The 25150-nt window shown below is 37.5% G+C and overlaps 1 protein-coding gene across 5 annotated transcripts in view; it reads left to right on the forward strand.

Moving 5' to 3' along the window:
• The first annotated feature begins 10 nt into the window (after nt 1-10).
• The window catches only part of LOC124155754 (ATPase family AAA domain-containing protein 2-like), a 57378-nt gene continuing 32238 nt past the window's right edge, over nt 11-25150 (forward strand). For 2 of the 5 annotated variants that reach the window (XM_046529836.1, XM_046529840.1), the window contains exons 1-7: nt 11-129; nt 815-960; nt 5933-6439; nt 10874-11094; nt 15376-15432; nt 15740-15836; nt 18532-18741. In XM_046529836.1, coding sequence (XP_046385792.1) covers nt 843-960; nt 5933-6439; nt 10874-11094; nt 15376-15432; nt 15740-15836; nt 18532-18741 — 1210 coding nt within the window. In that variant the 5' untranslated portion in view covers nt 11-129; nt 815-842. Of the gene's footprint in view, nt 130-343; nt 431-814; nt 961-5932; nt 6440-10873; nt 11095-15375; nt 15433-15739; nt 15837-18531; nt 18742-25150 lie in introns of those variants that run through there. The other 3 variants (XM_046529838.1, XM_046529837.1, XM_046529839.1) reach the window with 3 other exon arrangements.

Here is a 25150-nt window from a genome sequence, read left to right on the forward strand (position 1 = left end):
ATAGAGGTCTATTAGAATTACCGCCATTACTCGCTCAAGATATTTCCTCTAAATCGTTTTGGAAGGGACAATGTAATTTAATAAAAGAAGGAACTGGATGTGTATTTTAGGTTTTAAGTACCGTAGCTGGTAAGTCAGCAATATTTTCTATTAATTTGTGTGTGACTTGTGCGCTTTTCGTCCTTGGAACAAGAAATCTTAAAGATTTCACCTCACCTTTGGTTCAAGAGATGTAAGCGTTGTTTGTATCAGAATCAAATAGTAAGTGAATTTGGTAGATAATCGGTGATAGATTCTAATTTTGGGTATATTAGAATACCTGTTTCTTGAAAAAAGATGGTGGCCCTAAGGAATCGGTCGGAGGACGTACTTCTGCGCTTAATGTGTGAAGTGAAAAATGGTTCCGCGTTGATGCCTATGGTATAAGTCAGTAAGTTTTCGTAGTGATGCCCTGTTTGAGCGAAAGGCAAGAGTTTCGGAAAGTTATCATCACAACTAACGTAAACCATGTTCCGAATAATCGATTTCAATCTTAAATGTAATCCGTAATTGATCCTTTTTGAGTGTCGTTGGCGATGGCCTTGTGTTTCCTCCTGTCAATTGAAGTTGCATTGATAGCCTCCTGGCTAGTGTATTTACTCGAGAATGTTGCAAATTAATGCCTTGTTCATTAAATACAGGGTTTTGTGGAATAATTGTCAAGATTTTAATCTCTTGGCATTGAGAATATGATTTTCGATAGTTATTTACTTAAAAGTACGTTAGTATTTCCTCTGTTTCCTTGAATTAACCTTCTAAATCTAATTTTCAACAGATTTTTTCCTGAAGAAGAACTCATCAAAATGGTGAAGGATGAAGATTGTGATCCTCAAGGATCAATAAGTTACAGCAAGGAACTTCGAAATCGTTTTGTTCTCAGCGATAAAAGAGTTGTCCATCGACCTTCTTCGATGAGTCCAGGTTAGTATTCATTAGATAATAAAGCATACAAGTGGCGTGAATGAATTCAGTACGTACTGTCGGCTGGTAATTACTAGAATCATCTCAGCTAGCCGTAGTTAAGGTGATGCCGAGCGATGCAACTAGATATTTCATCAGAATTCCTGTATTAAAATGAGTCCTACTGTTTTGGAAGACTTTAATCCTGTGAATGAGTCCATTCGCTGCCACAGAAGTCTGATGAAGGAGGTATCTCTTAGACGACAATGATTATTTACAATATTTGTATACATTTGCGGTAAAGAAAATTTGAAATTACCGATCTTTCATTTAACCGTTTTCAATATTTGATGGAGGTAATTTCCATCAGGCGCGCAGCTAGGAATTATGGCTAGGGGGGGTGTTATGTACAACTTATTTTGGGGGAATGGAATACGGGAAGTGCGGGTGCCCTCCCCAGAAAATTATTAAGATAAATTGTTCAAATTGGTGATTTTCACGACTTTACATTGGATATTTTATCAATCCTTACACTATTCTATTAGTAATATTTATCCAATTAAGTAAACTGGATTACATTTTAAAATTTCTCTGAGTTCTGGGGGGTTAAATCCCCCCAATCCCCTCCTTGCTGTGCCTTGTGATAGTGATAGTTCTTGGTCTTTGTTGATTATGTTATATTTTCTGTGCCTTTGGGAATTTTCACAAGTACCAATGATCTAGTTAACTTGATTTTGAGTTCCTTTGATGAGGAAGGACAGTGATCTCCTATGTCAATATATGAACTGTATCCGTTAGTAGATCTATCTAGTAGTATCTATCAGTCGTTGCCGAGTTAAAATAAATGGGTGGCAAAAGGATACAAGTGAATCATTGAATCTATAGGCATATTCTTATCATGATTATCTTGTGGCCGTTATGCACAGGACATGTTCTTGCACAATGTGGTATGTGTTCGAAAGCACAGTCAAAATTTCATTGTGTATAGTGGTTAATTGGTAAAATGCATATGAGGATGCATGGGTGTGAGATGGCATAATAAGTCCTGATCGAATTTCATTTGTGCATTCACAAAATTCCAAAATGAGAAATTGATGCAATTCTAACCTGTGCAATTCTGTGCCTTCTGTAAATTGGCCTATAGATGTTGGGATAAATATTATATTGTGATTCAACTCTTTTGCGTATTAGACTGAATTCTTTAATATTCATATGAGCATTGAAAAAGTCATTGACAATGAAGCTGATTTTAATGCATTGTAGTAATGACTGTGTGACATTTAATTAACTGACGTTTGGTTTTATCAATAATGGGCCCATCAACCAATTCCCCACCCCTTTACCCTTAAACGATCCTATACCATCACACAAGAGCTGTATTTTTGTTGGCACTGTATGTGGTTCTGATGCAGCAGACATATTTATTGTTTGTCATTGAGAGTGGCCTTGGATCTAAGCCTCAACCTTGTCACTTACCTTGAAATTCCCTGGCATAGGCCTTTTACTGCTTTTATTTGGTAAGTTCATGTCAGAAATGTCATTGGTTCAAAACTTCCAAAAGGGTGGGATAGTAAAATCGATTATTTTGAAGTATATAACTTGTCCTATTGAAAAAAGTTATGGACCAGGGTCAGTCCTATTTATGTTAGAATAGGGATGAGCCTTTTGGATGTGACATTGGCTGCAGTATCATCGATTTTTGTGATATTTGCTGCTGCTTTCAGCTTTTTTCAGATGCTGTGCTAAAAGAAAATTGTTTGTGAAGTAATAATGACTCCTTCCACTTTCAACGTGGAGAGAATTGGGTTACACCTGACATAATTGATATGGTAGGTTATTGTGTTTGAACCCCATTTTGACATGATAACCTTTTATCTGAGTTGCATTTCAACTTTAAGGTGGCAATTGATACCTTACCTCTGGTAGTGGCTCACAGCACTGAGGTCATTGATGCAGACCCAAAATCTCAATTCAATAAAAGAAAATGGAAGGGAAATTATCTGTTACAGCAAAAAAAAATCTTCCCATTCATCCACCCACTTGTAAGTTAGAAGTATAAAAATGCTGTAATTGCCACCTACTTTTTACAAGTTTTTCAAAATCTATCACTATCAGAAATAAAAATATATTGGAGAATGAGCCCATTGTCCTTATGATGAGGGGACAGTTACTCCTGGCATCCTGGATGAATTTGTCACTTGCTGTGATTATTTTGTTGGCAATAAGGAGCATGTAGCTCCCAATTGTTAGTGACAATTTCATGGTTGAGGAGAGCCTCCCCTAGTGGTAGAAATTACATAGTTTTTAAAATCTTCCTTTTGCATTCACTTCCTCATTTTTTTATGCTTTCTGCACTTCCTGGGTGGAGGGTATTTCCATAGGAAAAGTGGGGTGAGAACTATGGAGAAGCAGGGCATGTTATGGGTGTTGACTTCGGTACATCACCCTCCTATAAGTCACAGTTATCAAAAAGCTACTATGATTTGGACACAAGTGATGATGGGTCCTTGCTATGTCAACTAATACTGAAGCCCATACCTTAAATTATAAATGTATTCCCACTTACCAAATCCATAAAGTGAAGATGAGTGAACAAGTGGTGGGGGTAACGGAATATTAGAGAGGTGGATGTGGCCTGTGTCATATCAGAGTCTCAATGATGCTCAGTATAAGTTTTGAAAGTAATTTATTCACTTTTTTCACTGATTATTTTTTCTTTTTTCTTGCTTCATCCTGTGAATCTGGTGAGAAACTCAACAATTTTGTTGTCATTAGTATGTAATAATGCATGAGTAATTATGCATTACTCTAACATGTAGTTTTTTTATTGATTGGCATTAAGGTAAATGCCTTGTCTTAGAAGTAGTAAATAATTACTTTAAAAATACATATCAACCATGTATACACATTGATAGAGGATGAATCCAATGTGTATTCCTTTTCCTGTAGCATTTTTGTACACATATTTATCCATGATTACAACCAGTACTTCATCATTTCCATCTTTTCCTACCATGCTTCTTAACTCTTCTTCTTTTTCATATTAACTTTTTGAGAAATATCAAATACAATAAGAAAATCATTCCTAATTTGGAGTGCCTCCCTGTTGTGATAGAGTTCACTTCACACACTACCTCCATCTCCTGACAAAATTAAATATGCGTGTAATTCATCTCATGAAGGAAAAAATGGTAGCATGGCAGGAAAAAATGAAAGTGATGTTCTCAAGCAAGGTGTCATGATGAAAAAATCTCAAAATGAGACATGATTACAATTTTGAAAATGGTGTTATCTCATTTTAGAATACATTTTAAAATATATTTTTCCTTCTACTTTTTGGAAGTTATATAACTCCTCTTCCCCTCTTTCACCTATCAAAGAATGCTAGTGTCTGGCTCTAACAAATTTGAAATTTTTTAGTGTTGTTTGATGTGAATTGGTTTCTTTTTAGTGATTCTCTGTAATTGTATGTGCAGTATAATCTCATTATTACGAAGTTCACGGGACGAAAAGCCGTAGGTACGTGATAGCAAATTTAATAAGAACGTTTCCTTTAGAAATCAATGCAAAAAAAAACATACCTTGCAAATATTTCTTGTCTCTTCAATCTTCCGTGCTTATAGTTGCACTGCGGAATAGCTTCGGAGTCATGTGTATGCTGTACGCAATTGAATTACACGCAAATATATAAATAAACAAGCACATTCGTTTGATTTCATCAATGGAAGAATGTGGGTGAATGCCATTAATCCCAGCACTTCCTTAATCATAACATATACTTTATGAAAAAATAAGTAATATGTTACTGTAATGAAGCTGTTGAACAATTGTATCTATCAATATCATCAAATATTCTCTTTTGGCTTAGAAGTCATCTGCTTGCAAAGTGATCGTAGGAAAAATAATTTTTTACTGCCTTGTTCTTTGCCCTCCAAATTCATTCGGCAGTTCCTTGCTCCCAATGTCATGACCATTCAGCATCAAACACATCCATGTGTGAAACACAAACTCCTTGGCTGCTGCATGACACAATTGAGGTTTGATATTTTCCCGAATACAGTAAGTCCTCAATGTAAGAACGAGATGTGTTCCGAGACCTTTGTATTTTGAATTAAGCTGATAAACCTAGGCAAGGTATCAAAACGTGTGATATCCTGCAGAATGCAACCCTGCATTACAATGTGTTTTTGCAATTGTGATAAACTGATCTAACTGCGTGCTTGTATGCTGCTGGAGCCGAAAAAAAATTTTTCTTCGGGAAGAAGGAATGGGCGAAACGCTGAACAGTTCCTGACTACGGAATGGATTTATTTATACTTTGTTCGGACTGTACTCTTAGCCAACTCCCAAAGGTGCCAAATTTGAAATTTCAGGTGCGGTTGAATTTTTCGAATTTTCGTACTTCTGAAAGTTCGAAAAATCAAATGTTCGTAACAGAAGAACTTAGTGTATGGCCTATTTACGATTAGTTAAGAATAGGTCACCATGATACCACAGGAATGTAGCTTATTATATGACGTTGGGGGGATACTCAAGTATATCCTACTGAAGAAAAAACCATAATTGATGCTCTTGGGCACTGTGCATGAGGAGAACTTGAACATAGCTCAATCATTATAATGAATCATAGTTTATATCCAGCTAAATACTATTGCGTAACTTCGTAATAGCGTTGTTTTTGTAATCACTGGGACCGCACTTAGATTCATAATTTCGTTATAACGTTTCTTTTACCATAGATTGAAATTGGCCTTTTCATCGGGACCAGCGATTTGCTTTGTAAAAATGAGAACTTCATAATGAGGTTTTTCCTATTAAGAAGAGTGTACTGTATTAATTTTTTCCTTCTATTATTCCAACGTGCTGTTGGCTTAACGTATTTCAACCTACACATTTTTTAAAAATATTGTAATATTGCTCTAATACATTCCTTTGAAACTTTATTGCTGCTATTCCATGGAGCTAATTTTCATCCTTGTATTTGAATTTCCAGAAGCGGCAAGACTCTACCGCAGCTGCAGGTCCCGGCAGGGTTTGCGAGACCAAGACACTCTTTATGAAGAGGAGCTGGTTCAGCTTGGACTGGATGACGACGATCATGTCTACTCTCGCTCTCGTCGAAGTCACCGATCGGTTAGGCACGTGTCGAGTCCTCGTAGGAGTGCACGACCTCATTCAATGATGCGCTCTCTACGGCCCCAGAGGAGAGCAACCCAGATTTTGGAAGTGAGCGACAGGGTGAGAAGGTCCCTCAGGTCAACAAGACTTGATCATACATCCACCAATGGCATGGCTTCTCAGAGGAGCTCATTGGCCAATGGGCATGTGGAGGAACGTGAGAGGCGCTCAAGCCGTCGGAGGGTGGTGGAAGAGGAGGAGGAGGAAGAGCCCGATGATGATGGGGCAGGGGATGATGGTGATGACGATGGGGAAGAAGGAGAGGTGGACGAGGAGGAAGTGGAGGAGGGTGCAGACGAGGAAGACAGCCATGAGGCTGAAGGTAAGGACTGATTGATTTTGTAACTTGCTTATGGGTACTCATCAACTTACGAGCAGGACACATTCCAAATACTTGTATAACTGATGTTTTCAGGCTTGACTTGGTGAAACCTTTCCATTGTGGAAAATGAAAGAATAAGCTTAGTAAGTTTAAGAATACTGGGACTACCCAAAGTGATATCTTTACAGAGTCACCCGCAATGCAGAAATGGTGCAAAAAATCCACTGAGAAAAAATCCATTGCCTTGACCTGGATCCTGGTTAAGGGGAGTGATTTTTTCCATGTCGATTTTTCACACAAGCTTTGTAAGGCTCACTTCTTATATTTCAAATACAGCAGACTCTTGATTATCCGGCTGTGGTATATCCGTGTTGTGGATTATCCATGCATGATTTTCACTCTCGCTCAACATTTTCCGTGATCTTTATAAAAAAAATCAGATGCAAAATCATCGGAATTACTGCATTAATGCTAGGATATACTGGGCTTTTTATTTCTGTTAGATTCTCCTTCGTAAAACAGAAGCAATCGTGCACTAGTTGCATTCTCCAGAGCATCGTGTTCTTGTTTTCCAAGCCTCGTAGTGCGCGACCGCACTTCGTGGTCACGGATACACGTCCGCAGCAGTTGCAACCCGGGCAACTTGAGCAAGATGTGACTACGTGGTGTGGTGCCTGACAGTTTAGTTCCGACGTCGAGCAGTGGTTTTGAAGCATTCGTGCAAACCACTTTTCTGTATCCTTGATCACACAGCCACGGAAGTGTGGTTTTCGAAACCAGGCCTTACATGGAGCATTATTAATTCAAGTACCACCATGTTATCGCCGCTAAAAAGATCGTGAACTGGCGAAGAAAGCTCTCAATGAGTCCGGGAAGCACTTTTACATAACAGAATAACTGCATAAATAATAATATATTGTTTGTATTACGTAAATTATGAACATTACAAGACATTTAAGTGAAAGTTTGAATTATCCGTGCTTTCTGATTATTCATGCCGTCTCTCCCCATCATTAACACAGATAATTGGGAGCGTGCTGTACCAGACTCAGGTTTCATAATATGGTTACACCCTCAGGTGCATCGAAGATGGTTACATCTTCAGGTGCATCTCCTTGAATACCCTCCTACTGTCGCACCAGATTTGGTATTTAAGGTGATGCAAGCATAATTGATGCACCTGAAGATGTAACCATCTTACGAAACCCGGGTCGTGTATATTAAATATATTAAGTTAACCGTACAAAATATTCGGCTTGATTGGTCGTGCATTGGAAACGACGTACAAAGGTATTAAATACCGTATAAGCGTGCGTAAGAGGCGCACACGTGTAAGAGGCGCACCCCTATTTTGAGCATCGGAGCTATGAAGAAAAACATTTTGCGGCATTTTTTAATACTATCGCGCGGTGTTGCAGACGTACGCCTGGAATTTCGACAGTTATCGAACTTTCCTCTTTCAATATTAATTAATAATCTCAGCGCCGTAGGATAATAACCACATCGTAGATTTAACGGAACCACACTCGGCCCTCCATCAGCCAATGCCTCTGCCGTTTTTTTTTCCTTTCCGAGACCCCACAGGAAAATAGGAAAACATCAAGTTACAGGGGAACAATGGAAACGTGTTTCATCCCTACCCCGTCTCACCAACTGACCTTGATCGATCTCCCAGTTTATGGGAGGCCAAATGCTAGGTGAGTCATCTACTGAGCCCGAAGATATCTCGATAGTTTTCAACAATTGTATGACACGCATGAGGTTAAAAAAAAGAAAGAGATCTAACGCGATGCATATCTGACAGAATTTAAGTTTTTTAAGCTCTAATTGTTTGACACAAAGATCTATAGTTACAACAAGGCTACTAATATTCAAAATAGTCCAAACAGGACAATTTCGGAAGAAACAAGCGTAGCATAAGCGCATTCAAACAAGACGAGACGGACTGGAAACTTAAGGCAACGCAAACTGCGTGTATCACATTGCTGCACCTTCGCCCCTTCGCTTTGAAGGCAACGACGTCACATGCAAGATCGGACGTGTTCTTCCCGTGCTCCTTCGCTCACAGCCTCGTAGCTTGAAATACGGAGGGGAGGGAGCGCGCTCCTTCCCCTCCGTATTTCGTTGCTTGCTTCGAAGATGGAGGGATCGCGCTCCTTCCCCTGGACCTCTCCTTCCGCGCGTGTAACTTATAAGCATTTCTTCCATCCACAATTTAGTACAACACACTCGTTCGAATATTTTAAAGTGCAGGTTTTGACACCAATATAATTTTCAGTTGCAGTAATCCTCATATTAGCGTCTGAAGATGAATTTTGGAAAATCAGGTCCTCAGTGTAATGGAAATTACTCGGCAAGACAGATATTGACTATTGACCAGGTCTGTCATTCAAAAATACGCGTTTCTCTACGTTTGATAACCGATTACTATATGCAGTATAAATACCGCGGGATGCCCACTCGTGGGAGTAAATTTAGCGCGCCCTCCAGAGCGAAAAACCCCCGCGCGATCTTTCCCATGTTCACCTCTGGGGTACCGACGTGACGGCGCGATGAAAAATACTTGCGCGGGCGGCGACAAGAAAAGCAAAGAGGAGCATTTTAAAAATACGTCACTGAGGGAGAAACTCCCCTGCCTACCGCTTGTTTTTGACCTAGGATTACAGATGACTGACTCACACTGAAAACCAAGGCCACTCAGTTCCCCTTGGACTTGCGACAGGCGAAGGGGAGGGGGGAAGATTAGAAGTTTGAGTAAGAGGCGCACCCTCATTTTCGGCTGCAATTTCTGGGAAAAAAGGTGCGCCTCTTACACGCGCTTATACAGTATTCTACTAGCTAAAATGTAGCCTAAAATGTTGCTGTACATACTGACTTAGATTCATTGTGTTGGAAATGTACTTCCTACACACCATCCTTTTATCTAAATATTTCAAGAGCATTATTACCAATAAATCTTTAAGTTACGAAACTACTGCTGCTGAGAATTATGTTGTGATAGAAAACGGGTCGCTGCAATATAGGTGCAATTGTCATAGCATTTTCAGGTGTGAATTTCAGGGTTATTTAAAAAATAATTGTGAGAATAATTTTGGTCAATACTTTGGTCATAAGTTGGGCGATGCTATCATAAACTGAAATGCTAACACTCACACCACTGTGCACCTTTGGGTTGTTCTAAGGTGAAGCTTGGCGCTTCTTGACCATTTTGATTTTTTTTCTTCTAGCAGTTTGCTCTAATTATGATAAGTCTTTTCGGTATGCATCTGGTTCTTAGAATAGTAAAACAGTTATCACAACTTTTGCCACCATTAGTTGTTTTACTTGTAGTCTCTTTAGGTTTTTTCAAAGTATTTTAATTGTATAATTTGTCTCCCATAATGACGATTATAGCTTTAAAAGTAAATGTTTTAATCTGAATTTGTATCAAAAAATGCTAGAGGTTCACCATTTAAGTTTGTGGATCTCACAATAACTCATTTCCGTGGGACAAGGGATAAAATCTTGGCACTGGAAGTTCTGGCATCTCTCTATGTTTTTTATGTTGAGAGAAAAATGTCCATCCTCAGTGCCTACTTAATTTGCTCTAACGGCCTGTTGACCTGATGTTCAATGCTGCATTTTGGTTAAAGTACCATACCTATTCCTGATTTGTTTAATGATTTCAACGATTTTTGGACTGATCCTCTTATTTCACCTTAAACTAATGCAAAAGGCTAATTTCTGCGCTCTCAAGTCATTAAAGATCTAATTTAAACACTTGGGTTCACTGATGTTAATTTTCTTCCTTAGGGATTGAAGAAAGTATGTTGACAGCGTGCGTGTGGGTTTGCTCATGGAGTTTTTAATTTCCCATGTGATTCTGTCTACAAGGCACTGCCATGTAGAATATTTAAGTGGCATATTTGAGGTGCAGGTGTGATGGAAGGGTCAAAAGTGGTCATTTTCCCCACTCCTCTCCCCAATAGAGGAAAAACTAAGCCCTACACTTAAGGAACTATATCAGGGAAGAAAGAAATGTGCATGCATGTTGAGGTGTGGACTGGAATCAGTAAACCCTAAATACTCCCTTGACTCTTCCCTCTCTTCGAAATACTCTGGTTCTTCTCAAAAATAAATTTTCATTCTCCTCTAGGGTATTTTATTTTTATTTAATTTAAACCAAGGGCCCTTAAGTAAGAAGCTCAGTTCCTCCTAAGTGTTCATCCTGAAGAGAATCTGCCTAAATACTCTCAAACATCCCCATAGAATTCCTATTTTTATGAAATATGATATCTATGCTGCAGTGCTTTGACTGGGAGTGTTGAATGAAAAAGTAGCCCAGGTTTAAAAACTCCCTGCGGCCTCTTTTTTGTTCAGTCAGTAGTTCCATTGAGCTTGCATCTAGCCTATATAGGGATGTTATTTGAATTGTTTTTTTTTTGGTATTTGTAGGGGTTCGGAGAAGCACTCGTAGAAGGAAGCTACTGTATGACAATTTCAATACTAGCTGGATACTTGGTACTCAGAAACTCCGTGGCTACCCAATGTTTGAAGACCAGCAAGTCTCGAGGGAGGACAGGAAGGGCGATCGAGAAGAATGCACGAGTGATGGTCCCAAGGATGGTCAGGAGAAACAGAAGAAGGCATCTATCATGGAGCCCAATTCAGATGATGTGAGAGCATTACTTTCTTATCTGATTTGAAGAATGGTGTAGTAAAGCTATGTATATGTAAAATAATTGCCCCTGAGCATTTCTGCATACTTCACAGTGAAACTTGGTTGTAAAATGTAGTTCCCTATTACCTCCTGTACAGTTAGTTTCTGTGGCTTAGGTAATTTTTTGGAAGATTTTGTATGCATTGGTAACGTTGATGGCCATTTGTCTACAGTAAATTTGTATGTTTGTAGTAAGTAACCAGCTTTCTTGTAGGTGCTCTAGATTTATAGTGTGTTTTGCAGGTTAATAATATTATATAATTTGCTCCACTTATAATAGGCATGTGCAAAGGATTTTTCTAATTATTTTCTAATGCGCTTTAAATGCACCGTATTAGCATTAATATTTAATTGATCCCTCTCACTGTTTGTGTCTGTTGATTAGATTTGCTTTTGAACTTAGAAATCCAAATTCATCAGTCTAAATTCTGTCCTACAGAGGAATTCTTGTCATATTTACTTGGGAATGGACTTACCCAGTCAATAAAGAAGTAATTAACTGTTGCCGGGGTATATTTGAAACATCTCTAAAATTGCTCATGTTGAGGTATTCTGTAAGAGTGTAAGTGACTTATTAGGTGCGTTGGTGTCCTATATTGATTTATGCCTCTTTATTCCTGTGAAAACATGAAAAAGTCAATTTCTTATTATCAGAAGTCACTTCTTTACCCGTGAAAATTTATCCATTGAGTTGCGTAATCTGCAGCTTGTTCACAATTTGACAGCATTTTCAGTTAACTGAAGTCATGATTTAACAACTGCTCTTCATCATCCTCAAATTCAAATGATTAAGACTGTTTTAGTTTCCAATCATTTACCAATTTATAAACAATTTACCAAGTAATTTGTTTATATCTTGTGATGGATTATTTAGTATTGGTTTCCCCATTTGTAGAAAGTGCCCTGAAAAGTTGAATTTGATGCAATCTGTGAGGAATGTTAAAGAATCTATTAATCACTGTGTGATAAGTCATTAATTGCATGGGTGAACTTGGTATTGTTATCTATAGTATAGGATTGTGTTTATTTCTAAAGTGGTGCTGGTGACCTTTTTTGAGTATTGGTAAATCATTTATGAAGTTATGACCAGAAAAGAAGAGCTATCTCTATTAAGACGAAGGAAATGCTATACCTCATTTCGATCATTTTAACGAAATCCAATCACACTGTAGTGTAAGTGAAAATTAGTGCACTAGTATCCTGATCTACCATTTATAGGAAATTAGCCAAAACATAGTGTTTGTGGGTTAACAATTTATCTAAATTTGCTACATGGTTTACAATTTGCTCACAAGCAGAAATTGTGGGAATACGATGGAGACTATTTGAGAATTACACAAATAGGAATTTATTTATTTCCCACCTCCCCGTAAACAGCACATTGCGGCCTTTAACGGTTTTTCAACGTTAACAAAGCACAACACAAACATCTATGCCCTGGTTAGGGATCACCTACCCAGGCGGGATTCGAACCCAGGACCTATGGATTGGCAGGCGAGGACTTTACCCCACCGCCACCGAGGGCGGCAGTCAATCTTGAAAGTTAGAAACTGTGAAACAAGAGAGTATGTTACATTAGTACTTCAGGTATGATAACATAGCTTAGAAGCAAACCGTGAGAGTTATGAGCAAGTTACAAGCATATAGGTAAATAACAAGCTGGGAAAGTTTTCAATGAAAGTAGATGAATCTATTTTGAAATGGCAGCAAATGTAGATCTCTTCCTTCAAGACTGAGCAAATTCTCAATTTGATAATCAATTGCTGATGGTGAAATTAAGGAAATATTTTCCTAGGAAAAGGAGTGGGGTGTAGTGATGGCATAAACATCTCTTTTTGTGGAGCTGCCTCACCAGATGTAAAACACTCCTGAAAGCCGCTCGCACAGTGCGACTCAGCAAAGCGCTTCAGGGTTGAGGGGAGGGGGAAGAGGGGAGTGAAAGAAAGGGGAAGAGGGGAAGGTGGTGAGGGATTTATACAGCGACTCAACAGATAGAGCTGTGAGGTGATAGAGTCATATTTGGTGAGTTGCGACTTCCTCCCCTTCGCAGACCACACACGACTCCCTCCCCACGTTGGAGTCGTTAGCGGTAGAAGTCGGCTCTATGCGCACACGACTCCCTTCCTGCACAATGCATGCTGGAATTGTGCGAGGCGAGAAGTCAAAACTGATGCACCACAGTCAGAAGCACTGATTTTTCTGCTGCTTTCTCCAGAATAACTAGTTTTGTGGACAAATTTTTTGGCGTTGTTCATATAAACAAATTCCATTTGCTCCTAAGGACTGACCCGAGGTTTGTAATTTCAAAACATTTCATATTATCAAAACTTTGTATTATCGAATAGTGCCATGTAATTAACATAGGCTTTTTGCTGGGACCACAATTTTACTTTGTATTATTGAAAATTTTGTATTATTCTGCTTCGCATAATCGAGAGTTAACAGTATATAATAAGAAAAGTGACTTTGGGCCATTGAAAGTATTAAATCTTACATAATTCATTCTTATAGTAATTGTGAAAATGCCTGGGCTTTTCATCGGAGTTTGTACACATATGTAAATTATGCTGTTGAAAAATTAGTTGAGATGATTTCATTTCAATTGTCTTATTGGAACTGCTTAATACACATTAATTTTCATACATCTCCTAATTCTGGCGCAGTTACCATCAGCACTCATCATTGTTTCCAATCTACATCAGGCTTAGTATTCAGAAGAGAAAAAGTACCAGGAGACTGGAAAAAAGAGAATGTTTTGGTGCATCCATGATTATAATGCTGAGTCCAGAAATTATCATAGTTCATACGACTCAACTCAACCCTTGCGAGTAGTTACAACTTGATTCGTGGTCACAAAGTACTACTCCCTTATCCATATCTGGTATAGTTAATGACACCATCTTGGTGGCAAACTTCCACAGCATAGCGTTGCTGGATGAAGAAAATTTTTGGTTATTCCTAACGGTCTTGAGATCTCCAAAATTACTGAAAACCCTTATTTAAGTGAGTGGGTGTCATTACTTGAGTGCTGTGGCTCATAGAATGCAAAAATAGAATTTTTGGGAGGTCGTACTGTAGATGATGTGGATTATGGTAATCCATATACCACTTTAATTTAGTTAATCTTGTTTTTCTCTGAGATGGCTTTAAGAGGATGCTAGTAAAATGCAATGAGTTCACATATACATGTCGTTACCTTTCTATTTTTGCTTAGGGTCCAAAAGATGCGAATGACGAAAGAAAATTTGATGATATGAGTCTCGGAATCTTTTAACGGATTAGAGGGAGGGTGGCAAGCAGTGCCAGAGCACTCAAGCATAGGATTAAACTCCTTGTTTAGTGTACTGAATTTATGGTAAAATCCTGAAAATTACCATATTTATCTGAATATAGTCCCCCCTTTTTTTTCAAAAAATGTCCTATGGTAAAAGTAATGGGCGGACTACATATATTCAAACCCATTTTATAAATTTCTCCCAAAACTGAAGCCTCAAAATTAAGGGGTGAGACTATATTTGGAGAAATATGGCAAGTGTTATAGTAATGGATTTGACATAGGCCAAATTCCACTTTACCGATACTACTGATACTGCAAGTTTTGGTGGATACTTGATATCGGTATTAGTCCATCCATGGTTGAATCCTGGCACTTAAAACAATTTGTTGGATTTCATGTATCCTACTTGCAAAAGCAGTCATGATAGAAGTGACTTCATGTAACATACTATTAAATACAGTGGTGGAATGATTGTTGTTCCCATGTGTTAGGCTCTTCAGTTATTTATAGTAAGATTGTCAGTGATTGAAGGGAATATATTTCCATATTTTTTTATTGATCATGCTGTGGAGGAAATCTTATGTTTTAGGGTGTCTTTAATTGTGTTAATCCTACAGTAGGGATATTTTAAGTGCCTTGGATCTCTTGTCCTGTTTTTTAAATTTTCAGTAAATTTTTTATCAATGTCCAGGCAAAAGCAGTGTTTTGTATCCATTTTTTAAACTTAGCATTGCCTTTAAAAATGAAAAGCTAAGTCATGACAAATAAATTTAGTTGTTGATGAATAATTCTTTATGTGCTCTCACTTGCTGTTCTCACAGTCATTCCGATTGTATTTTTGTAAATATTGCTCTTAAAATTAGAATTCAAATAAACTGGATTTGATGTATCAAAGGGTGAATATGAGTCATGTATGTTTAGTGCATCCCATTTGTATGAATAATATTTTTTCTTTTTAAGAGGCACGAAAAAATACCCGGCTTGCATTCGAAGTCGGCATCCAATCGAGCAAGCACGGTATGTTGACAACAAGAGACTTTTAGTGGAATAATTTTTTTTTTGCCTTTATGAAAAGCTGTTACTTAGTGCATTTTTCGTGATAAAGTATTAGTTTTTCTTTCATATTTGAGAAGAGTATCAAAAGAACCCATTACTCTTTTAGTATGCAGTTTTCGATTATACTTTCCATCATGTACAACCTAGCTTATAGTGAGCATTGCTGTAGAAATATAGTTTTTTTTGCAAATACAAGGCTTTTTCTACATTACTGCTTTTTTTGATCAATTTTTTTTCAATCTTAAAATTATGTCTCATCTTTCCACAGTTTTATGAGGACATGTATACCAGAGTGAAGAGGCATCGTCGCCCACCTAAGCAAATGACTTTTCAGTCCAAGCAAAGGAAAGGTCATGGGAAGATTGGTAAGTTTGCTTGTGCTTCAATGCTTAGTATAGAAGGGACAATTTTTGTATCTCATGTAAACAGTAGATTATGGTCAGCATAGATCTGCAACTAGATAGCATTAGAGACTTTAAAAGGAATATTTATATTATTATTATTTTAGGATTCCTTGCATTCACAGACTGGGTTATTTTCTTTTTGAGCTTGGGGTCTATATAAAATGCTATTTGTCCAATCCTAAAATCCATTCCTCTCATATTGCAAAATGGTTGTATGTAATGTCATGTAAACAGATGCCCCAGTGTTACATTTCAGAGACTTTACAAGGATATTTTAATTTCACATTCAATTTCTCTATTAACTGATGTGGAAGCTTGATTTAGTGAGTACAGGTCAGAGAGAGAATTTCATTATCACTAGTGGAATTGAAGAAGGAAGTCCATGAAGGAAGGGGATACTCCCAGAATACTTCGTAAATACTCCATGCAAACCTAACTTAATCAGTAAAATACCTTTATTTATTTATTTCCTTACCACCGAAAACAGCTCTATACAGGTTACAGCTAATTATACTGCCTTTTACATCGGTGTTATTATCATGTTAACAATTTGACGCATACAAACAACCATGCCCTGGATAGGGGTAACTTACCCAGGCGGGACTCAAACCCATGACCTCCTGTTAGGCAGGCGAGGACTTTACCCCGCCTCCACTGAGGCCAGCATAACTTAATAACATTACATTAATTACAGGCGGTCCCCGACTTTCGTACACAATGCGTTCCCGAAAACTTGTACGAAAGTCGAATGTACGAAAGTCGAACCATTGACTTCCATACTAATTAGGGGTTACGTTCCAAAAGAGCGGAATATACGTACTAAAACCTTTTTTTTTTCACGGAATTCATTTCAATTGACTTAATTTTAATAATATGTTAATAAAACTCCTCAAATCATCTAATTTCTTTTGAAAATACGCAGAAAATGCAAATAAAAGTTTAAAAAACAAGAACTCCGTTGGCTATCGAGTGAAACTTCCTCTTGGCGTGTAAGTTGACATTCCACGTATTACGTCCACTATAAATAAAAGGACATATCAAGAAGCATAACAAAATGTATTTGTAGAACCCGCACTCTGGATACCTTTTAATTTTTACACCAAAATTCGATATTTGGCAGGTGACATTCGTGATCGCGTATATTCCGCATGTTATTAAAAAAAGACAAATGGAATTCGGGTAATATTTCGTGCAATATCGTTGCTGAAGGTTTACATGAATTAAACAGCACTCAAACGAAAAAAACACAATTAGAAAGGTCTTACTATATTTTTATTGAAAGCTATTCGATGATGTCTGGTCAACTTCTTTTGAAAAATATCTTCAATGAAGGCTTTCTTCTTCTCTTGATAAAGGAGCCTATAGCAGGCAGTCTCTCCCAAATAAATCACCTAGATTAGAGTCAATTACCAACAATTCCCTTCATTATATACGTTCGTATTGCTCGTATATACTGCCGATACTGCCATTTGAAACAATTGAATGTTGGGATGCGCAATAAACATCGCGGGAATTTAAAAAAAATTACAGACCAACGTCCGAAAGTCCGAATTTAGCGTACGAAAGTCGAGTAAAAGGTGTCAATTTTGAACGCACGAAAGTGCGAATTGTACGAAAGTCGAGTGTACGAAAGTCGAGGACCGCCTGTACATTAATTCCTTTGAGACTTTCTATTCAAATTACTTGCCGAAAATTCTCCACTACTTACCTCTACCCTCTGTTTTTCCTTCATACCCCTCTTGCTCTTGGGCAAAGTTGAAAGATTCACACAAAGTCTTTGTCAACATGTTCGAATTTATCTTGTTGGGATTTAGCCTGAACAGCATACCATCATAAGGCAATCTGGTTTTCATATACAGTGCAACCTCGATATAACGACACCCCACGGTGCACTAATAAACACTCGCTATAGCGAATTGTCGCTTTACCGGAGGTGGAGCAAACATTAGCCAATATACCTGTTGCGAACAGATATACAGGAACAGGAGTGGTGCTGCGACAGATAATCATCTATCCGATAAACGTAAGCATAAATCTAGACGAAAGGCGATGTTTTTTTGCATCACTAAATTTCCTTACTCAAATAACGACTAACTATTCAAACAATTTATAAGCGCCGCACTGAATAAAAATCATGCAAAGCATTGTTTCGTCAATCATTATATTTATCGAACGACAGTTTACCACATAAATTTGATACTGAGCACTCCATTAACTTCATTTCTAACAGATCGCTAGCAATTACAGAGGTTAAGGAGTCTTGATGAAAGTCTTCCGGCGGTGAAACCCTCGCTATGGCGAGAGCCAACACCGAAAGGGTCTCGTAAAAACGAATTTTTTTAACACGCTTATTATAGGGTCAATTGACGGTGCATCGGCTATCTCTCGTAATAGCGGGGGTGTCGCTATAGCCCGTACTCGCTTTAACGAGGTTCCACTGTAGTTAGTGGCAGCTCAAACTCCTGGAATTTTTTTTTCCATTTTATGAGTGAGGTTATACTAAGCCTGGCAGCCCTTCAAGGAAAAATAAGTCCAAAATGTTTGATTAACATAAGTTCACATACTGTATTCTTTTGTCATTCCTAAATCAGCTGCGGCTCAGAACTTTGAAGAAAGGGCCTTTCATAATGGCTGACATTTCTTATATTTATTGTAGATGGCAGTGGTCCAGACTCCCAGGGTGAGGACTCTACAAGTGATGACGAAGCCTTTGAGAACACATCAGATGAGCCTGAAGGACAACAAGTTGGAGAAGGGGTTGGCAATGAGTTGGGTAGAGGCTGTAGGGCTAGTGGTCGCACACGGTCCATCAAGTATCGACTGAGGCAGAATAAGCCCAGGGTGGAGAGGTTCCAAGTCAGTGTTGGTAAGTATTTGCTGCTGTGTAGTATAAGTTAGAGTCAATGTTTCTGCTCTGTAATTATTGTTTCATGATAATTTCTTTGAATAATTTGGTTCACTTCTGTAGATGTTTTCTTTTTTCGTACTAGATGCTGTACTGTCTTCTAAAAATTCCCATTTTATTCTATTCTTCTTAGTGAGTGCTCTTTTTATTCCACGAGTAATATTCCTGTCCGCATTTACAGTGAAACCTCGATTTTACATTCCCCCATTATATATTTTCCCTGATTTTGCCCAGTTTTTATCAGGTCCCAAACAATACCGCCTTTAGAAAATGATACTCTATTTTACAATATCCTCAATTTTGCACTTTTTGTAAGTGGTCCATTCAAAAGTGTAAAATATAGGTTTCACTGTATTTGCGAGACACATAATAATCAATGTCTTACACTGAAGTGTATAAGGTGTGCGGACTTGTGTTGAAATGGTTTGAACAACTGCCGTTTTAGGGATTCTTTTTATTTGAATTGAAATCCTAGGTAATTGTCAGAATAAAGAAAAATATAGTAATGCTATGGGGAACCTGTTTCATGTGCCTGAGACTGGTCAAGGAATTCATCTTGCTTATTAGTAATATGTTCTTTGACTCGCTATCATCATTTGATCGGTAAAAATAGGGAAATGAGTATAAAAACAAATACAGTAAAACCCCTCTTTTGCACTTTTGAGGGGGATAAGGGAAAAATTTTTAAATCTCAGGAAAGTGTAATTCGAGGGTAGGCACAGTTTAATGAAAATAATCCTTTTAAGTATAGCTAAATGTTCTCCTTTTCAATTGAATCATGTCTTGTACGAATAGTAAATATAAAACATGTAATTATGACAGCAAAAAATTTGAACTTTTCCTTACTTGGCCTGAACTTTTCATTAACATGAGCACCTAACAATACTGTCGGACGAGCTTTACTATGCTTTTCGCCCATGGCAAGATTCACCTGTATTGTTTTAAGTCTTATTGGAAGCACATTGAAAGGCCTATCTCATTCAAACTATAATTGCCTTATGGTGCATACCCTTCAGTTCGCTGACTTGAAGAATGTTCCTTCCCCTGTGCAACTGTCTGGGGATCAACACTGTTTGACTCATCACAAATTGATTTGTATTCAACACTGTACATAGTTTTAAACTGGCTTAGCCGTACGTTTGATGCCTTGAAGTCTTCAATTCTTATAAACTCACTGGAACTTGTTGTGCCTTTTCCTTAAGAATAACTACTAGAATTGCACAAAGCATATTAAACGTAGGTTTCTTCTTCTATCTCCCATGATGAATGTATAAATAAAAAGGTATTCAGTGGAATCTCGATCTATCATTTTTCAAGGGGATGGACGAAAAAAATGATGAATGCGGGAATGTTTGACTAGATTGCATATGCAGCAGGAAACCCAGGATTTTGGCGAGTAATTGTGATTTCCTTCAAAGGATTCAAACAGGAATTTAGATGATTAATAGAATATTTTCATTTTATGGAAACAATTTGCACATATTGTTGATTCAACTAACATCTCTTTCAAATATCCTGAGGGGACACACCACCTCTCGAAAAAAATGATTACATGCCATCTTGGCATTTACACTGCTACGATGGATTTCTGTCTGATATATACATTCTTATCTACCAAACGCCATTTCAGCAGCATGCCCATCTTATATTCGGCTTCATACAACTTCTTATTTTCAATAGGTAGCTCACTTTACCCCTGCTGTCAAGTGCTTGCGGACAATCCGAGGCGTTTTGCAAAATGCATGCGCTTCTCCACCGGATTTTCTTCTTCTTCAATTATTTTTAGTCCATCTTTGGAAGTTCTCACGAGATTGCAGATGAATTCAAATTTCTAGCTGGGAGAAACCAAATATCCTGATAAAATATCCGTTAGTCTGTGACTGAGACAATTGAGATTTATAGCATAACTCATAAATCGTAACTTGATGTATGCTTTCGGAAAAAAATACAGGCGGTCCCCGACTTTCGTACACAATGCGTTCCCGAAAACGTGTACGAAAGTCGAATGTACGAAAGTCGAACCATTGACTTCCATACTAATTAGGAGTTACGTTCCCAAAGAGCGGAAAATACGTACTAAAACCTTTTTTTTCACGGAATTCATTTCAATTGACTTAATTTTAATAATATGTTAATAAAACTACTCAAATCATCTAATTTCTTTCGAAAATATGCAGAAAATGCAAATAAAAGTTTAAAAAAACAAGAACTCCGTAGGCCATCGAGTGAAACTTCCTCTCGGCGTTTAGTTTGACATTCCACTTATTACGTCCACTATAAATAATAGAATAAAGAAGAATAAAGATATTTATTCCACTGCCCCAAAATATTACTACATGTACATACATAACCAGTGAAATAGACACCCCTTAAGACATGTCTTGAATAGGGGTTGCCATTACATAAAATATGGCAATGCTCGGCAGTACATTCTTGTAACCTTTAAACAAAACAAAAGAGGCTCTTCTATGAGTCTTTCATAGACACATTTGTCCATGTGTGCATAAACAATCTTTAAAGCATACAAAATACAATTAGAATAAAGTAATAAGAAAATTAACATGAAATAAATTTATAATAAATTTGGTAACAAAATAGGTTTAAGCAACTAAACGAACAGATTATTTAATTGTCTGAAATAAAAATTCAATATTTTTATTACTAAACAACCAGTCTCTCAGTTTTTTTACAAATTCATATTTGCTATTACAACCTTGTAATTTTTGCCAAAGATTCACATACAATTTTGGTGCTAAATAATTAAAGAAATTTTTATAAGTTTCAAGTTTTGGTGTAGGAATATAAGTAATTTCGTGGAATCTTAAAGTTTTTGTGCAGGGACAAGGTTTATTTTTATGTCCACCACGATAGGGAAGTGCACTAATTTTTTTTTATTGCTGAATTTGAAAGTTTAGCCTAAAAAAGAAACATTAGTATAGTCACTTTTATTTTCTGCATCTGGGGTATGCACTTTAAAACGTTTTGAAAGTCGGAAAATTTCATGTTGCGCTGAAACACAGTGCCTCCATCTTGATTGAGATGTGACGTCACAAGGCAGTAGTCACCAGTGGAGTATCGCTGAATTCCGTCGCCTTCTTTAGCGCGGCGAGAGTTTCCGGGAATCGGTGGAGTTTGCTTCCTAAAAATGTCGTCTAGTACCGAAAATATGAATTCAAAATAGAATTATAAATGATTTTTTGTTCCAAATTTCATCTCGACGTCGAAACAAAAGCTTGGAGAAGATATTCATTCCCGTGCCTTAAGCACAAGCTATACGGAATAAATGGTTCAAGGCTGCTCCTGACTCTTACCTATCGATGATATTCTGTTTTGAAGATCATTTGAAGGTATTGTAAGATCAAATTGATATTTATATTATAATAATTTACTTAATAGGTACCTCAGTCACATCAGAAAGTGTGTTGAGTCAAAATATAGCATCTTCCGCGTAGACCTACGTAATTTATAAACTGAAAGTAGTTTGGTTAAATAATTATGGCGCGACTGTTTTTTTACACGACCGGGCAAAATGCGTACTTTGCCCATGATATGTGCATATATGATAACAAACGATTTTTGTTAAAGTTAATCTTTATTTGTTGAAATTAGTACATTTATAGGTGATACAGATATTAAGGTACACGGCAGGTCGCGCGGCGTAATTTGTACTCCACTGGTGACGGGTTCATCTTGCTGATCCAAAAAATTAGCTACAATACCTCGAACTTTGAAAACTCGCAATATAGGCAGTCAAAGTACATTGTAAGAATACACGAGACCATTATAGCCCAGAATGTACGTACAATGTCGAAATCCTTGGTTTTCAAAGATTGACGTATTTTATACGCCAGCGCGCCCGGTCCAGGGTTATCAACTTTTATTTCATCCTATTTGTTAGTTGAAATTATATTTCAGAATGGTTCTTTTAGCACTGCTACTGAGGTAAACTGGTAGGTACTGAGTACAAGGTACTGAGGTATGTACTGAGTAAGTAAACTCCCTTTGGAGTAATGTGAATTACAAGTGTTCGAGATATATGGCATTTTATATTCGCTTTGTGTTCTTATTAATTATGCCTGTACGCATATTGTTGCTTGCCGCGAGCCTTTAATGGTATGTGCTCTTGCAAGAGTGGTTTTCATTTTTAATGTGGAAGTTGGTCAGTATAAGCAAAGAAAAAATTAACATTTTAGCGCACACCAACCCTTGTAGTCATCGTATCTCTGCGTTTGTAATGACACTGATAAAATACCTAAACGCCATAATGATGATAAAAAAATTGTCTTATGTCAATGATTGCTGCAATTATAATTAATGATAAACTTGATGCCGTATGATCACAATGAAGACAACAAAAAATAATGCCATGACGCAATCTTGAACCACGGTCCTTCGGGTGAGGTCTATCCTATGAATCGTGCACGCTACTACCCCAACCGACCCATTAGGATATAGTGGACATTTTGGATTTATATACATAACTTGTAAAAAGTAACGCATGAAAATTAATTAATTACAGCCTAACTAACGCCCTAATTGAAAAAGATGGAGCAAGGTACGCGGTCTCCCCTTGTTAGCCTTAACGTCTCGCATTTCTATGGAGCGTTGAACCTGTCCTCCTTATTCAGTAACCATAAATACATCAAAGTTTGGTATACCATTTATAAATCGTTGGAATTTTCCTTCTCCCAACCAAGATTATATTTTCTTGAACCCATCCTGGACAGCGAACCATTGCAACAACCAGCCAGCTCGGACATAAGGCTAACATCCCATGATTCTAGTTGCGAAGGGCGAACGTTCCGGCCGGCGTGAATACATACGCAACGAATAAGTCTTGCAGCAAACGTCTGAAATAGGTTTATAAGTTTGACTCGGTTCTTACAAAAAAAGTTTTGGCATGATAAACGGCATTGTGTCAAAATATACCCAGCGAAAAATAAATGCCATCATGCATTTATTAAAGATTCAATGTGCTATTCGTACTACTCTTTCCAAACTTGAAGTTGACACGTAAATGAATATTAATATATTACGCAATGATGAAGTCGTTTACTCAAAAGAGAAGCAGCCACATATATATTCTGAAGATATTTTATGACAGCAAAAAACGGATACCCTCAAATTCTGTAATTTTTCTATGCAATAATAGTGGTAGAACTAAACGGTGTAGAAGCTGCCTTCTGCTACTGCCTTGTGACGTCACGGCCAATATTCAACATGGACACCCGTTTTCGCGGCCTTTGAATTTTTCCATATTTCAGACGGTCATCTCGAATAAAGTATTCACTATTAGGATTTAAACTGTGGTTTTACGACATTATGTTATTCTGAACTCTAATTTAAGAAATGTGTTTGGTGCATTTGAAACACTAGTGCACTTCCCTATTGTAAAAAATTCTTAATCCTTCCTATCTATATATCCTTCCTATCTATATACAGCCCTTGTGGTGACTGACTCATGGATACAAATTCCCGACCACTTCTAGAAGTGATGGAGAGCTGAAATTTGGCACGCGTGCGGGGAACCGGAAATGATCCGGAGAAAAAATCCGAAAACCGGAAGTTTCCGCCACGTGTCCTCGCTAGGACGACAAAATGGCCGAAATCGTGCTTTTTCCGGGGACCCTCTTTCGGTTTTAATTTTACTGCGCGCGAACTGTGCGTGTATTACGGATCGTTAATGCTTTTTTTGAAAGCTGATAAACGTGGGCACGTAATTAAGTAAATTTATTAGTTTCCATTTGAGAAAATTGCAGCCAAAATGGCGTCCAAAAATTGATTTTTCGAAAATATTTTCATAACTTCCGCTCCCCTCGACTTAATTTCAGGTGTAAGATAACGAAAATGATTATTATATATGCTCATAACATTATTTACGAAATGAAGGTAACAATTTGTTTTCATCGTCCTTGGTTACTGAGAAAAAAATTAAAATATTCCGAAAATCACCGAAAATTACGATTTCTAAAAGATCAACACAAGATTTTGTCTATTTCAACCTAACAGATTTCTTTTAAACTTTGAAGTTACTTACAACTATGCATTGTCTTTCAGAAAACTTAAACATTTGATAAATAATTTAATGGATTTAACCACGAAAAAATAAAAATGGCGGGCACTACTCACTTTTTTCAGGGACTGGTTTGCTTTTTATTGTATTACTCTCGAAATATGGTTGTCATAGGGCACACTTCTTTTAGACATGACAGTAAATAAATGTCACCATATAGTATCGTCATCTTTAAACCCCCTGAAACCCCATAAAAAATTAAAATTTCCATATAAGTAGCCTTTTCGGGTACTTTTCGTCCCAATTCCGCCGCTTTTCCAATCCTTACCACTCATCGCTACGGAATTGATGTGGACG

This window comes from Ischnura elegans, chromosome 3, assembly GCF_921293095.1.
Source record: "Ischnura elegans chromosome 3, ioIscEleg1.1, whole genome shotgun sequence".
Lineage (NCBI taxonomy): Eukaryota > Metazoa > Arthropoda > Insecta > Odonata > Coenagrionidae > Ischnura > Ischnura elegans.